Consider the following 13,125-nt stretch of genomic DNA (forward strand, 5'->3'; position numbering starts at 1 on the left):
CCTCAGCCTCCCAAAGTGCTGGGATTACAGGTGTGAGCCACTGTGCCTGGCCAATTTTCAATTGCATCTTTTTAGAAAATCACTTTTGAAAATCTTATTTCTAATACATGTAATATATTAGCATGATGTGTTCGAGCACATTTATTTTTACGGATGGGTTGTGTGATTAAAAACATATTGGGGGCCACTAGGCCGAAACTGACAGTTGCAGATCTTGCTCTGGCAGGAAGTAGCCGGGTGATCTTAGCCAAGTTCTACCCTCATGTTTGCAGAGAGGGCAGATTGAGAACTTAAAAGTAAAGCTTCTAGCCAGGCTGGCGCCGAGTGGGCTCTTCACATGTGGCGGGGACTGTGAGGCTGGAAGACAACACGCAGGGTGATCTGGAGGAAATTGTGGGGCTCTGCATTTGGGGGTAGAGAGGAAGACTGGGCGGGGACAGAGGAGAGAAGCCCCGAACACCCATCCACAGAGCAGGAGCTGCAGCCAAGGAGGGAAGAATGGTATTCCCTGTCCCTCCCTCCTCCAGCCCTTGAGAAGTCAGCCTTTCCCGGGCTGCACTATTCCCTGGGGAACTTTGTGTCCACAAATAGTTGCCTGCTGACTTTTCTCAGCCACACAAATCAAGCAGGATCCAAGTGCTCACGAGGATAAAGGGACAAACACAGACCTTCTATCCTGGGAGGCCTGGAGTCGTACTCCCTTCGACACAGCATGCAGGGGAGAAAGCCCAGACTGTGGGCCAGGAGGCTGACTTTCGCCCCTGCCTTGTCCTGACCCATGTGTGGCTTTGGGTAAGGCCTCTCCCCCTCTCTGGACCCCAGTTTCCGCATCTGTGGAAGAAGGCCTTTGTGTGAGCCGCCCTGGGGGCCGCTGCGCTGATGGGCGGCAGTTCTCTGAACTCTGCATGGCAGGGAGCTCCCTGGGGGACCGTGCCCACTCTGGATCAGCTTTGCACTTCCTGGACCTGGCTCAGTGCTGGCATAGAGGAAGTGCTTAGGGAAATAGCGGGAGCGTGGGAAGGAAGAGGCAAAAGGAGACGAGAGGGAGAAGGAAAGAGGGAAAGAAGGAGAGGGTTGAGGGAAGGCAGCGGAGGAGCCCTTCTCTGGCTACCCTGTTCCTGCAGCAGCCGCCTGACAGGTCCCTGTGTGGCCAGCCTCCCTGGTTCATTCTCCCAGAGCAGCCCGAGGGGAACTTTTAAACCACACCTCTGATGGGCTTTCCCTATGTTCAATACCCCAGCCATCGGTGAAAACCACTCCCAGGTCCAGGAAAGCCCCGGTAGGCTTGCTCCCCGTCCCCAGGTCGCCTCACTAGGAAGGCTTTTTCTTTAAATTGATGTGAAATTCACGTAACATAAAACTAACCATTTTTAGATGAACAGTTCAGTGACATTTAGTATATTCACAGTGTTGTGTAACTGCCACCTCCATCTAGTTGCAAAGCATTTTTCTCACTTCCGAAGGAAATCCCATACCCAGCAAGCAGTGCCCACTCTCCTCTCCCCCAGCCCCTGGCAAATACCGTCTGCTTTCACTCTCCAGGGAGTTACCTTGCCTGGATATTTCCTATCCATACAATCACACTATATGTGGCCTTTGTGTCTGGCATCTTTCACTTAGCATAATGTTTCTGAGGTTCATCTATACTGTAGCATGTGCTGGGACTTCATGTCTTTTTGTTTGAGCACCTGTTTTCAATTATGTTGGTTAGTGGAATGCTACTTTTTTTTTTTTTCCTTTTGAGACAGGGTCTCACTTTGTTGCCCAGGCTGGAGTACAGTGGTGCTGTCATGGCTCACTGCGGCCTCAACCTCCCGGGCTCAAGTGATCCTCCCACCTCAGCCTCTCGAGTAGCTTGTGACTACAGGTGTGCACAATCACACCTGGCTAATTTTTTGTAGAGACGAGGTTTTGCCATGTTGCCCAGGCTGGTCTCGAACTCCTAGACTCAAGTGATCCACTCACATCAGCCTCCCAAAGTGCTGGGATTATAGGCGTGAGCCATCATACCTGGCCTGGAATGCTTTTTTCATCATCCTCCCCCACCTCTCAATCTGAATTCTTACCCGAGTGAGGTCAGAGAAGATTCTCAGAGGAACTAGCTTCTAACCTGGGATCCCCAGACTACCCTGGCCTGTGTCAGGGCAGCCCCCGTGCCTCCTCCAGCACATCTCACCTGGATTTGTAGTTGCCTGGTGATGTCTGCTTCCTCCTGGGCCGTCAGTTCTCTGGTGAGCAGGGCCTGTGCCCCATGCCCACACGAAGAGCCAGTACTCAGTAACACTAGCTAGGATGCATTCAACACCTGTTGGTCGGTGCACTGGCCGCTGGACTCCTCATCGTGTGTCTCATCTAGTTTATAAAACCCTGGAGGGGGCCGGGCATGGTGGCTCACGCCTCTAATCCCAGCACTTTAGGAGGCTGAGGCGGGTGGATCACGAGGTCAGGAGTTCGAGACCAGCCTGGCCCATATGGGGAAACTAAAAAATACAAAAATTAGCTGGGTGTGGTGGCGCACGCTTGTAGTCCCAGCTACTCAGGAGGCTGAGGCAGGAGAATCACTTGAACCCGGGAGACGAAGGTTGTAGTGAGCTGAGATTGTGCCAATGCACTCCAGCCTGGGCAACAGAGTAAGACTCTGTCTCAAAAAAAAAACAAGCAGACAAAAAAACAACCCTGGAGGGAGAAAGGAATTATTATCCCAGCTTTATTGATGAAGAAAATGAAGGCACGGTGACTTGCCCAAAGTCACACAGCTTTGGGAGGACGCAGCCAGGAGTTGAACCGGGGCTAATTCCAGAGTTCCTGCTGGTAACTTCTTGTTCCAAATAAAAGAGGGAATCAGGAGAATTAATGATATTTCTTGAATGTGTTCCTGACAGGGCACAGGCAGGATGGCCGATGCCGACAGGAGCCAGCGGTGACTCTGGGGCCCCTGGCAGCAGTTCTGTCTCCTAAAGATGAAGTGGCCCAGGTGAAGCTCAGGCCAACCCCGATGGCCAGCTCGGAGACTGAGATCCGCTGGGTTGAGCCTGGCCTGGGGAAGGGCCCCCGGCGGCGGCACTGGGCCTGGGCTGAGGACAAGAGGGATGTGGATAGTAGTTCACAAAGCTGGGGAGAAGAGGGACTCTTTCCCAATGCCACCAGCCCCGAGCTCCTGGAGGACTTCCGCCTGGCCCAGCAGCACCTGCCGCCCCTGGAGTGGGACCCGCATCTACAGCCCGATGGGCATCAGGATTGTGAGTCAGGAGAGACTTCAGGAGAAGGTGAGACTGACACCCCTCCCCCTACGGTGGTGTCCCGTCCCCCACATCACATGTTCTAGCAGGGGGGAAGGGAGTGGAGGTTGCTTCAACATTTTCAATTAAATTCTACAAAGTCTATAATTTAAAATTTTTTAAAATTTAAATTGTATAAGTAATACCATTCATTGCAGAACAACCAGAAAATATAAGGCACAAAATTAAGTAAAATTTAAAATTACTCATTGTCCCACTCCATCCCCAGATAACCACTGTTTTCCGTATGTGTAGTTATGCAAATGTAATGTGAATATGGAACAGTATTCTACATACTTCATTATAACCTGCTTTTTGGTTAACTTAATAGATATGAACATTTTCCTAGTTCATCAAATCCTCTCCCACAAGTCATTCCTAGACTTCCATAGGTATCCGTGGTTAATCGGCCAGTATCCTACTGCTGGGCATTTTAGTAGTTTCTAGATTTTGCTGTTATAAATAATGCAGTGATGAATGTCATTAATATATCTTTGCACACTTGATTTGCTCATAGCTCTGGTAATTTGAATTACTTAGTCTTGGGGTTGTGTCCAATTTTTATTTTATTTTATTTATTTATTTATTTATTTATTTATTGAAGCAGGGTCTTACTCTGTTGCCCAGGCTGGAGTGCAGTGGCATGATCATGGCTCACTGCAAGCTCGACCTTTCGGGCCCAATCAGTCCTCAGAACTCAGCCTCCCGAGGAGCTGGGACTACAGGTGCATGCCACCACACCCAGCTAATTTTTGTATTTTTTGTAGAGACAGAGTCTCACAGTGTTGGCCAGGCTGGTCTCAAACTCCTGGCCTGAAGCGAGCCTCTCACCTTGGCCTCCCAAAATGCTGGGATTATAGATGGGAGCCGTCATGCCTGGGTATTTTTAAGGTTTTTTAAAATTCCAATTAGCAATGGGAATGTTGGCATTTCTTGTTTTCTACAATAACTATGTTCTTGTTGCATCCAGACCAACTTAGACTAATAGATTCCTCGCTTTGCTTAGCAAGTTCCTTCTGCCTGAATCTTGCTTTTTCCATCTATAAAATGAGAGGAATCATATCATAGAGAATAGTAAGAGCTGGATATGTGGTAGTGATTGCGCTTAGATTATGAGCGAGATGCCCCTGTTTTAGGGTCCTGTGACTCCCACAGGCTGTTGCAGTTGGTAGAGAAGCCTCCTCTGGTAACAGATTGTGCTATTACTCAAAGTTTCACACACCTGATCTGCTCAAAGTGAGCACTGCCCACTGCTGCCCACTGAGGAGCCATTTCTGAGCACTCTTTCCAGCAAGGGATGGTAACTGAGATGCACTGGGTGGACAGGGCAGAGGCATCTCTTCCTGGGGTCACATGGTAACCCCCTGCTATGATGTAATAGCTGCTACCCTGTCCTGTGCCTTTATTATGTGCCAGGCACAGGGCTGGGCAGGGTCTGGCCCTCTCTTGTTCCCTCCTCACCACCCTCTGTCAGGTAGGAGGAACTAGCCTCAAGTTTGACTGTGGATTGCCAGAGAGGTCAGCAGCTTGCCTGTGGCCCCAGTGAGGGGTCACAGGAGCCAGGATTGAACCCAGGGCTCCCTAGCTCCAAAGCCCAGGCCCCTTCACCCCTGGTGCGTGACCCCTAGTGGTGGAAGCAGACTCACCTGCATGACTGGGGCCTGGGTCCCAGGTCCAGGGAATCACTGGGTGATCTTTGGCAACTTACATAACCTCCCTGGGTTTCAAGTATGTTGCTGTAAGCAAGAGTAACTTGCGGAAGGAGATGTTAAGTGGTTAAGAGATGTAGAGGCATCAAGGGTAGGGGAAAGAGCATGGGGGAGTAGAGAGCGAGACAAAGGTGCATCTGCCTGAACAGAGAGTCTATGCCTGGTGGTACCCAAACTGTGTCTCATGAAACTTTGGACCTATCCCAGGAGTCAACACGGGGTCTAGAGCAGAATGGGTGCCTCCGTAAACAATGACTGCATGGATGGTGGTTAGATGCATGGATGAATGGACGGGTGGGTGATGGATGGGTGAATGGGTGGGTAGATGGATGGATGTTGGGAGGAAGCATGGTGGGATAGATGGCTGGGTGGGTGGATGGATACATATTTATTGAGTACTCACTATGTAATAATTACAGTAACTGTCTACTTCCTGGGAGCTTTATATACCTTATCTTCCTCCCTCCTTCCTTCCTTCCCTCCCTTCCTCGCTCACCTTCCTTTTCTCCTTCCTTCTGTTCGGTCAACAAATAGTGTCAGGAACCAGCACTGCAAATCCAATCGTGAACAAAACAGAGAGCATCCTTGGCTTCATAGAGCTTGCAGTGTAGGGGGTGAGACACATGTCAGTGAAACAACCACACAAATAAATGGAAAGCAGCTGCTATGATAAGTGTTACAAAATAGAGGTAACCAGTCCTATGAGGGCCTGTAAAAGGGAGAACTTGACCTAGTCAGGGACATCTAAGTCTTCCTTGAGGAGGCAGAGGTTGAGCGACAGAGGAGGCAGAGGTTGAGCCTGAAGGACAGATAGGAGTTAACTAGGCCAAGGAGGAGAGAGAATCCCCCAGCAGAGGGATGCTCACCTGCGTAGCCCCCATGGTGGGAGGAGCGTGGTGTGCACATAGCAGGAGCAGGGGGAGCCTGAGGGGCCATGGAGAGAGATGAATCAGGAGAGCTAATGGGGCCGGGGTGGCAGCAACCTTAGGACCATAGTGAAGGTTCTGCTTTTCTTCTACAGGAAGACATGGATGAGTTTTCAGATGGGGGATGTGGGTGAGGACGGAGGAGATGGTTAGGTGGCTACTGACTACAGTTAGCCAGACAAGAGAGGATGGGACGTGAGCCAAGGTAGTGGTGGTAGACTTCAGAATGATAGATGAGTTTGCGATTTTTTATAGGAGGTAATGGGGCAGGACCAGGTGACAGATTGGATTCAGGGGGTTAGAAGGAGAGAGACGGCAAAGACGCCTCCCAGGCTGCTGGCCTGTACGCCTGGAGGGGATGGTGTTGCCATCTGCTGAGATGGGAGACACTGGAGGGACCGGGTTTGGGTTTGAGTTTGAAGGACCTCTGAGACAACCAGATCAGGTATCAGACAAGCACTTGGCTATGTGAGGGGCTCCTTGGGATTCTTTCCATCCCCATGTGATGAGGAAATGGAAGCCAGAGAGTTGAAGTGACAGGGTAAGTTACATGGTGGGTACAGACCTGGTATATGCTAAGAAGTGAATGGCCTGTCTTTCCAGAGGCTGAAGCAGAGGATGTGGACAGCCCAGCAAGTTCCCACGAGCCTCTCGCCTGGCTCCCCCAGCAGGGTCGTCAGCTGGACATGACTGAAGAGGAGCCAGATGGGACCCTTAGAAGTCTGGAGGTTGAGGAGGCTGGAGAGAGCTCCCCAAGGTTAGGGTATGAGGCTGGTCTCAGCTTGGAGGGCCATGGAAACACCAGCCCCGTGGCTCTTGGGCATGGTCAGGCCAGGGGCTGGGTGGCTTCTAGCGAACAAGCCAGTGGGGACAAACTTTCTGAACATTCCGAGGTCAACCCATCCGTTGAGCTCAGCCCAGCAAGGTCCTGGAGCAGTGGGACAGTGAGCCTCGACCACCCTAGTGACAGCCTTGATTCTACCTGGGAAGGAGAGACCGGTGGCCCCCAGCCCACTGCCCTGGCAGAAACCTTACCAGAGGGCCCCAGCCACCACCTCCTAGACCCAGATGACAGAACTGGAGGCAGCGTTGCTCTGGCAACCCCCATGGAATTCCAGGACTCCTCAGCTCCCCGAGCCCAGAGTCCGCAGCCTGCCGCGGATAGATGGAGGAGAGAAACGACCAGATTCTCCTGCCCTCAGCCCGAGGAACACATCTGGAAGCAGACAAAGACGTCACCTAAGCCACTCCCTTCCCGATTCATTGGCTCCATCAGCCCCCTGAATCCTCAGCCCAGATCAACACGGCAGGGCAGGCCGCTGCCCAAACAGGGAGCCACTCTGGCTGGCCGCTCCTCTTCTAATGCCCCCAAGTATGGCCGGGGGCAGTTGAACTACCCACTCCCTGACTTCTCCAAGGTAGGGCCCCGGGTGAGATTCCCCAAAGATGAGAGCTACCGTCCCCCCAAGTCCAGAAGCCACAACAGGAAGCCTCAGGCCCCTACCAGGCCCCTCATCTTCAAGTCACCAGCTGAGATTGTGCAGGAGGTGCTGTTGAGCAGTGGAGAAGCAGCCTTGGCAAAGGACACGCCTCCTGCCCACCCCATCACCAGGGTACCCCAAGAATTTCAGACGCCTGAGCAAGCCACTGAACTGGTCCATCAGCTCCAGGTTAGTGGGACTTATGGCTGTGGATGTGTCACCAAGGCCCCTATTGGCTTAGGCTGGAGGCTAATTGGGGTGGGGAGGCCTCGAGTAGAGGCTGGCTGGGGTGGAGAGGCCTGGGGTAGAGGCTGGCTGGGGTGGGAAGCCCTGGGATGGAGGCTGGTGGGGTGGGGAGGCCAGGGGTGGAGGCTGGCTGGGGTGGGGAGTCCTGGGATAGAGGCTGGTGGGGTGGGGAGGCCTGGGGTGGAGGCTGGCTTGGGTGGGAAGCCCTGGGGTAGAGGCTGGCTGGGGTGGAGAGGCCTGGGGTAGAGGCTGGCTGGGGTGGAGAGGCCTGAGGTGGAGGCTGGCTGGGGTGGGGAGGCCCTGGGGTAGAGGCTGGCTAGGGTAGGGAGGCCTGAGGTCTGGGCTAAGAACTCCATGCTGGTGCAGGAAGGTTATACCTGGAGCCCTGAGATAGACCCAAGCCCTTTGCTCAAAAAGACCAGTGATTGTACTCATGTTTCAAGGATGATCTGTTGAAGTGATCATGTTTCAAGGGAAATAGTCATGTTTCCCCTCCAGACCGCGAGCTCCACGGGCGTGGGGAGTTTTGGCAAGAGCATATCATAGGTGGCCTGTGTGCCTCCTTCAGCAAGCACAGGATGCCTGCTGGTCTCTTGTTTGTGATTTTGACAGCCTCTGATGGTCATTGTCTTGGTCTAGTCTTTCATTTGGGGTGACAAAGTGGTAGTATGCTAATGCTCCCACTCCTACATTAATTGCTGGAAATATGCTAAAAAGTAAAAGTGTCCCTCATCAGCTACTTGGTTACCAAGTTCTTGCTTGTATGGGAAAGGTCAGCGAGATGCTCTGTTCTGTCCTTTTACTGTTACCGTTACTGACCCCTAATGGTCCTTAGTTACTTAGTTACTGACCCGTTTTCAGAAGGAGTCAGTTCCTCACATCCTTCAAAGGTGACATGCTTTTCCTTTTTTCCTACAAAGACCTGTTTTTATAAAGCTCTTTGGGTTTGTTTAAGGCAGGTGACTGAGTAGGTGGAACAGTGATTTTCAAGCCTTCTATTTTTCTGCCACGGGACTCTTGGATGATTCATTCAATTAGACATTGAAGAAAGTACTTCTTAAGCACATGCTGCTTAAACACCGACAGCGCAGCAGGGGGAAAGACAGATATGGGCCTCACCCCACAGAGCCAACCGATGGGCAGGGCATTTGGATAAATAGAATCGTGGCAGCCATCTGCGATGTGGGTCATGTGTCAAGGTAAACCAGCCAGAGGCCCTCAGTCTAGACTCGTTGTCACGGAGGTAGAAAAGTTGTCCCACTGCCCTCTCATGCTCCAGAACTTGAACGTGGTGGGTCTGTGTTGCACACAAGCCTGAAGATTGCTCAGCTTGGATCCCACCATTGAATGCTTTCCTCTCAGGAACCCAGAAGCCCTTGTGGAGGGGGGTTTGCTATCAGGGTCTCCCAGCAAGGAGGGGTGCATTGTGTGCCTGGGCATATGACCGTGTTGCTCCCCCTTTTCTGCAGGAAGACTACCACAGGCTTCTCACCAAGTACGCTGAGGCCGAGAACACCATCGACCAGCTACGCCTCGGGGCCAAGGTACCAGGCTGGGATGGGGTAGAGGCATGGGCCCAAGTCCCCGAGGAGATGACACTTTTCCATAGCTCTAGAGAAAGGCCACTGCCTCCTCCATCTACTGAGGCCCTGGAGTTAGTGGAACGCCAGTTTGCTTCTACCCCAAGGTCCCTCTGTGACCTTGGGCAGTGACCTTGCCCTCCCTGGGCTTTCTTTTTTTTTTTTTTTTTTAGTCAGGGTCTTGCTCTGTCACCCAGGCTGGAGTGCAGTGGCATGGTCGTAACTCACTGCAATATCAACCTCCTGGGCTCAAGGGATCCTCTTGCTTCAGCCTCCCTGGTAGCTGGGAATACAGGCATGCATCACTGTGCCCTGCTAATTTTTTTTTTTTTTAATGTTTTGTAGAGACGGGGTCTTACTTTGTTGCCCAAGCTGGTCTCAAACTCCTGGGCTCAAGTGATCCTTCTGCTTCAGCCTCCCAAAGTGCTCCTGGGATTATAGGCCTGAGCTACCATGAGCCCAGGAATTTCATGAGACTCTCTCTCCTTCTAGATGGGCTCGGGAGTAAGGCCACCTGGGTTCAACTCCTGGCTCCATTGCTAACCAGCTGTGTGACCTTGAGGAAGTTACTTGGGCTCTGTGAGCCTCAAAAGAGTAACACGGAATTTCTGCTCAGCCCCTGGTGCTTGTTCTTTGGGCCTGAATCTTCCTGGATCACACCTTTGCCTATCTCCCTCCCCGGAACCTCACCTGGCAGAGTATGGGGCAGGAGGAGAGCAGAGGGGAAACCCACCACCCCAGCCCCCACCCCGTCTTAGGAGGAGGCTGTGAATTCTCCACCTTCCTCTTTCCTGAGTGAGGCAGGAAGTGGGACCTGTGCGGCCCCTCGTGGCTTCCTGCTTTTGCTGTGCCCTCCTCTTGCCTCATCAGGCAGCAGTGGAGGAGGGGTGAGAGCTGAGGTGCAGAGATGCAGATGCCCCAATGCCTCCCCCTGTCATGCTCCAGGACCCCGCCCCCGCCACAGCTGCTGCTCTCAATGCTGAGAGGCACTTCCGGGGCGGGTGGGAGGAGGCCACTGTGGTGAGGAAACGGAAGGGGGCCTGTTTTAGGACCAGGAGCCCCCCTGCATCCCCACACCTGCTGCCTGGCACAGGCAGACCCCTTCCCTCTTGGCCTCATCGGGCACATCTGTAAAAGAGGGCTAATCAGACTTCCTCCTGGGAACCAAGTAGTCTCCTTCCAGCTTTTTGAACCGCTGAGCCAGATCTAGGGTTGGAAGAGACGGGGCAGTCGGGAAAGGGAGTGGAGGGGGTTTGTTAGGTCATCCTCTCTGGGGAAACCGCATTCTCATGGCTGCAGACTCCAAGCAGGTCCGGGGAGAAAGGGACTGGTCATCAGACCCAAACACTTGGCTTCCCCATTTGACAGATTGGGAAACTGGGGCTCCCATTGGGGTAGGGGCCGCTGACGGTCATGGAGTGGCGGGAACTGAAGGCGGGGACTGAAGGCGTGGAGCGTCTCTACCCTCCCTCCTCCCTTCCTCCTGCGCTCGTTTAAGGGCATGAGTCAGTATACAGAAAGCATTTACCTGGCACTAGGCAGGCACTTCGTAAGAGTTAGGGAATATTATTATTATAAAGGTGTTTACTGCTAGGCCTCTTGTATGTCAGCCACAGTGACACAGGTGGGGTGGACACAGCGGAGTGCAGCTGGGGTGCCTCCTCTTGTGGGTGCTCCCTTGACCCTGTAGGACTCAGGGTCCCCCCCAGGTGTGGTCACCCTGCCCTGGCTGGCACCCAGACCCCTGGCTCATGTGTGTGAGGGTGTCACAGGAGGAGAGGCCGGAAATGGTTCTGTGTCAGCTCACTCACTCCCACTTTCTGGAAAAATGATTGCTATTGCTTGGCCTGAGGGCTCTGCTCCCTCCCCCAACCCCTCTCTCAGCCTCACAAAGTATGAGCACCTTTCAGGGCTCTGCCGGAAGGAAGCAGGATGATACTATCACCTCCCGCCCAACCCCATCTCACAGCTGCCCTGGGGGAGTAGTACAAGGCAGGCTTGCAGCTCCAATGTGCAGAAGAGAACAGAGCCCCAGAGCAGGGAGGGGATTCACTCAGGGAGAGCTGAGATTCCAGCTGGCCAGCCTTCCTCACTCCGTCTGGACCTCTGTGCACTCTACCCCGAAGGCTGGAGAGACCCCAAGACAGCCTTTTGCTCAGAGCCCACGAGTTCAGAGGCAGTTCTCAGACCTCCCAAGGACCCACCGAGCCACTTCACTCTGCTCAGAACCCACGGCGGAGGGCTGGACCCACCTGGGAGGGAGCCACGCTGGGGATGTTGCACTGGACACCCAGCCTAGGCATGGTGGGTAGGTGGACAGCAGTGGGTGGGGACCCATAGGAAGGAGATTGACATTCACTGAGCAGCAACAGGTATCCCACCCTAGGTTCAGGGTCATCTTTTTTGAGCCCCTCCACACACACACTGAGGTTCGGTCAGGTGGAATGGTTTGCTCAACATCCCATAGCTGGTGCAAGAGGCAAAGCTGGGACTGAAACCTACATCTGCCTGATTCCAGAACAGATGCTCTTTTCCTCAAGTCTGGGTAAGCCCTGGCACCCAGGCCCTGGCACTGGGTGTGGAGAGAGGCATAGGGATGAGGCGGATTGATGACTGTTATAGAAATAAGAATGGTCATAGGTGATGTTTATGGACCACTGTCCTAAATAATTTGCAGTTGGGGAAGCTGAGGCACAGAGATGTTAAGTAACTTGACCAAGATCACTCAACAAGTAGGCGCCAGAGCAGGAGTTGGAACTCAGCAGCCTGGCTCTGAAGCCCACGAGTGACACCACGCTCTAGCAGAACTAGACTCGGTAGTTGTGGGATCTGCAGCCGGGGAGGCCTGGCCCAGGAACACCGATGGGTCTGGAGCCTTGGGGTTGGGGCAGGACCAGGGAGCCCAGCTGTGGGGCAGGGAGCCAGGACTGGTCAGGAGTCACTGGTTGGCTCTGTTCTCTGCACTGGCCTCTGGCCAGGGTTTATGGTGATCTCACTGCATTTGCTGCCATGTTGCCACCTCCCGCCAGCCCCTGTTCCTCCATCTCAGCTGAAGAGAGATCTGGAAGAGCTGAGGTGACCAGAAATTACCCTAGAAGGAATTACGGAGATAATGTAAAACCACCCTTTTTCAGTGTGTTCTGATGGCCACAAGTTGGCCCAGAACCCCCTGGGTGGGGATGGGGGGAAGGGGAGGTTTCTGTATGCAGATGAATTGGGGAAACATCTTCCTCTGTCTTCCTCCTCCCCTCCCGCCCTATTCATAAAGCCCATTAGCATTTTAAAGGCTGAGAGAAATCCATCTGTGCAGAGAATATTCATTTGTTTAACCCAATGTTTCCCAAATTTATAGGTCCTCCCTTCACAGAATTCTGATTCACCTTTTACAGAATCCCTCGAGGAAGTGAATCCGGCCTTGGGGAGCACCGGGACACCTGGCTGTGTCCAGGGAGATGGGCCCTGGGAGGGCCAGGCCCGAGCAGCTGAAGCTGCCACCCCCACCGCCACTCCCCACCTCATGGCTCTGCCTGGGCATCTGCTCAGGTTTTGGGCTTCTCTGCTTCAAACTCCTTTTTGGTCCCTGAAACAAAGGGGCCTGCTGGTTTCCCTGGCCTATCCCCGTTCCCTGTCACTCCCCAGGTGGGGCCTGAGGCTGAGAAAGCGGTCTGGGGAGGGAAACATGTCAGAGGCTGGGCCTCCCCTGGGATTTGGGTCACCTCAGGAGGGGGGTGCTGATAGGAAAGCCCCCACAGGGGAGTCTGAGCAGATGGCTGAGGGGATTATTAAAATCCAGCTTTTGTCTCATCTGGGGAGGCTGGGCCTGAAAGAGGGGGAGGCGGGCGGGGGAGGGACCATGCCACACTTGGAGTTGATTTTTCAGCCACAGCCAGGACCTATACAGCTTA

At 53.3% G+C, this 13,125-nt stretch overlaps 1 protein-coding gene across 1 annotated transcript in view; it reads left to right on the forward strand.

Annotated features, from left to right (window-relative positions):
- AKNA (AT-hook transcription factor) overlaps positions 1–13,125 on the forward strand; it is a 61,457-nt gene that overhangs the window by 15,082 nt on the left and 33,250 nt on the right. Inside the window, exons 2-4 of the mRNA XM_011998496.1 lie at positions 2,883–3,266; positions 6,517–7,583; positions 9,110–9,184. Coding sequence (XP_011853886.1) covers positions 2,996–3,266; positions 6,517–7,583; positions 9,110–9,184 — 1,413 coding nt within the window. The 5' untranslated portion in view covers positions 2,883–2,995. The remainder of the gene's footprint in view (positions 1–2,882; positions 3,267–6,516; positions 7,584–9,109; positions 9,185–13,125) is intronic.

Source organism: Mandrillus leucophaeus, unplaced genomic scaffold, assembly GCF_000951045.1.
Source record: "Mandrillus leucophaeus isolate KB7577 unplaced genomic scaffold, Mleu.le_1.0 Scaffold572, whole genome shotgun sequence".
Lineage (NCBI taxonomy): Eukaryota > Metazoa > Chordata > Mammalia > Primates > Cercopithecidae > Mandrillus > Mandrillus leucophaeus.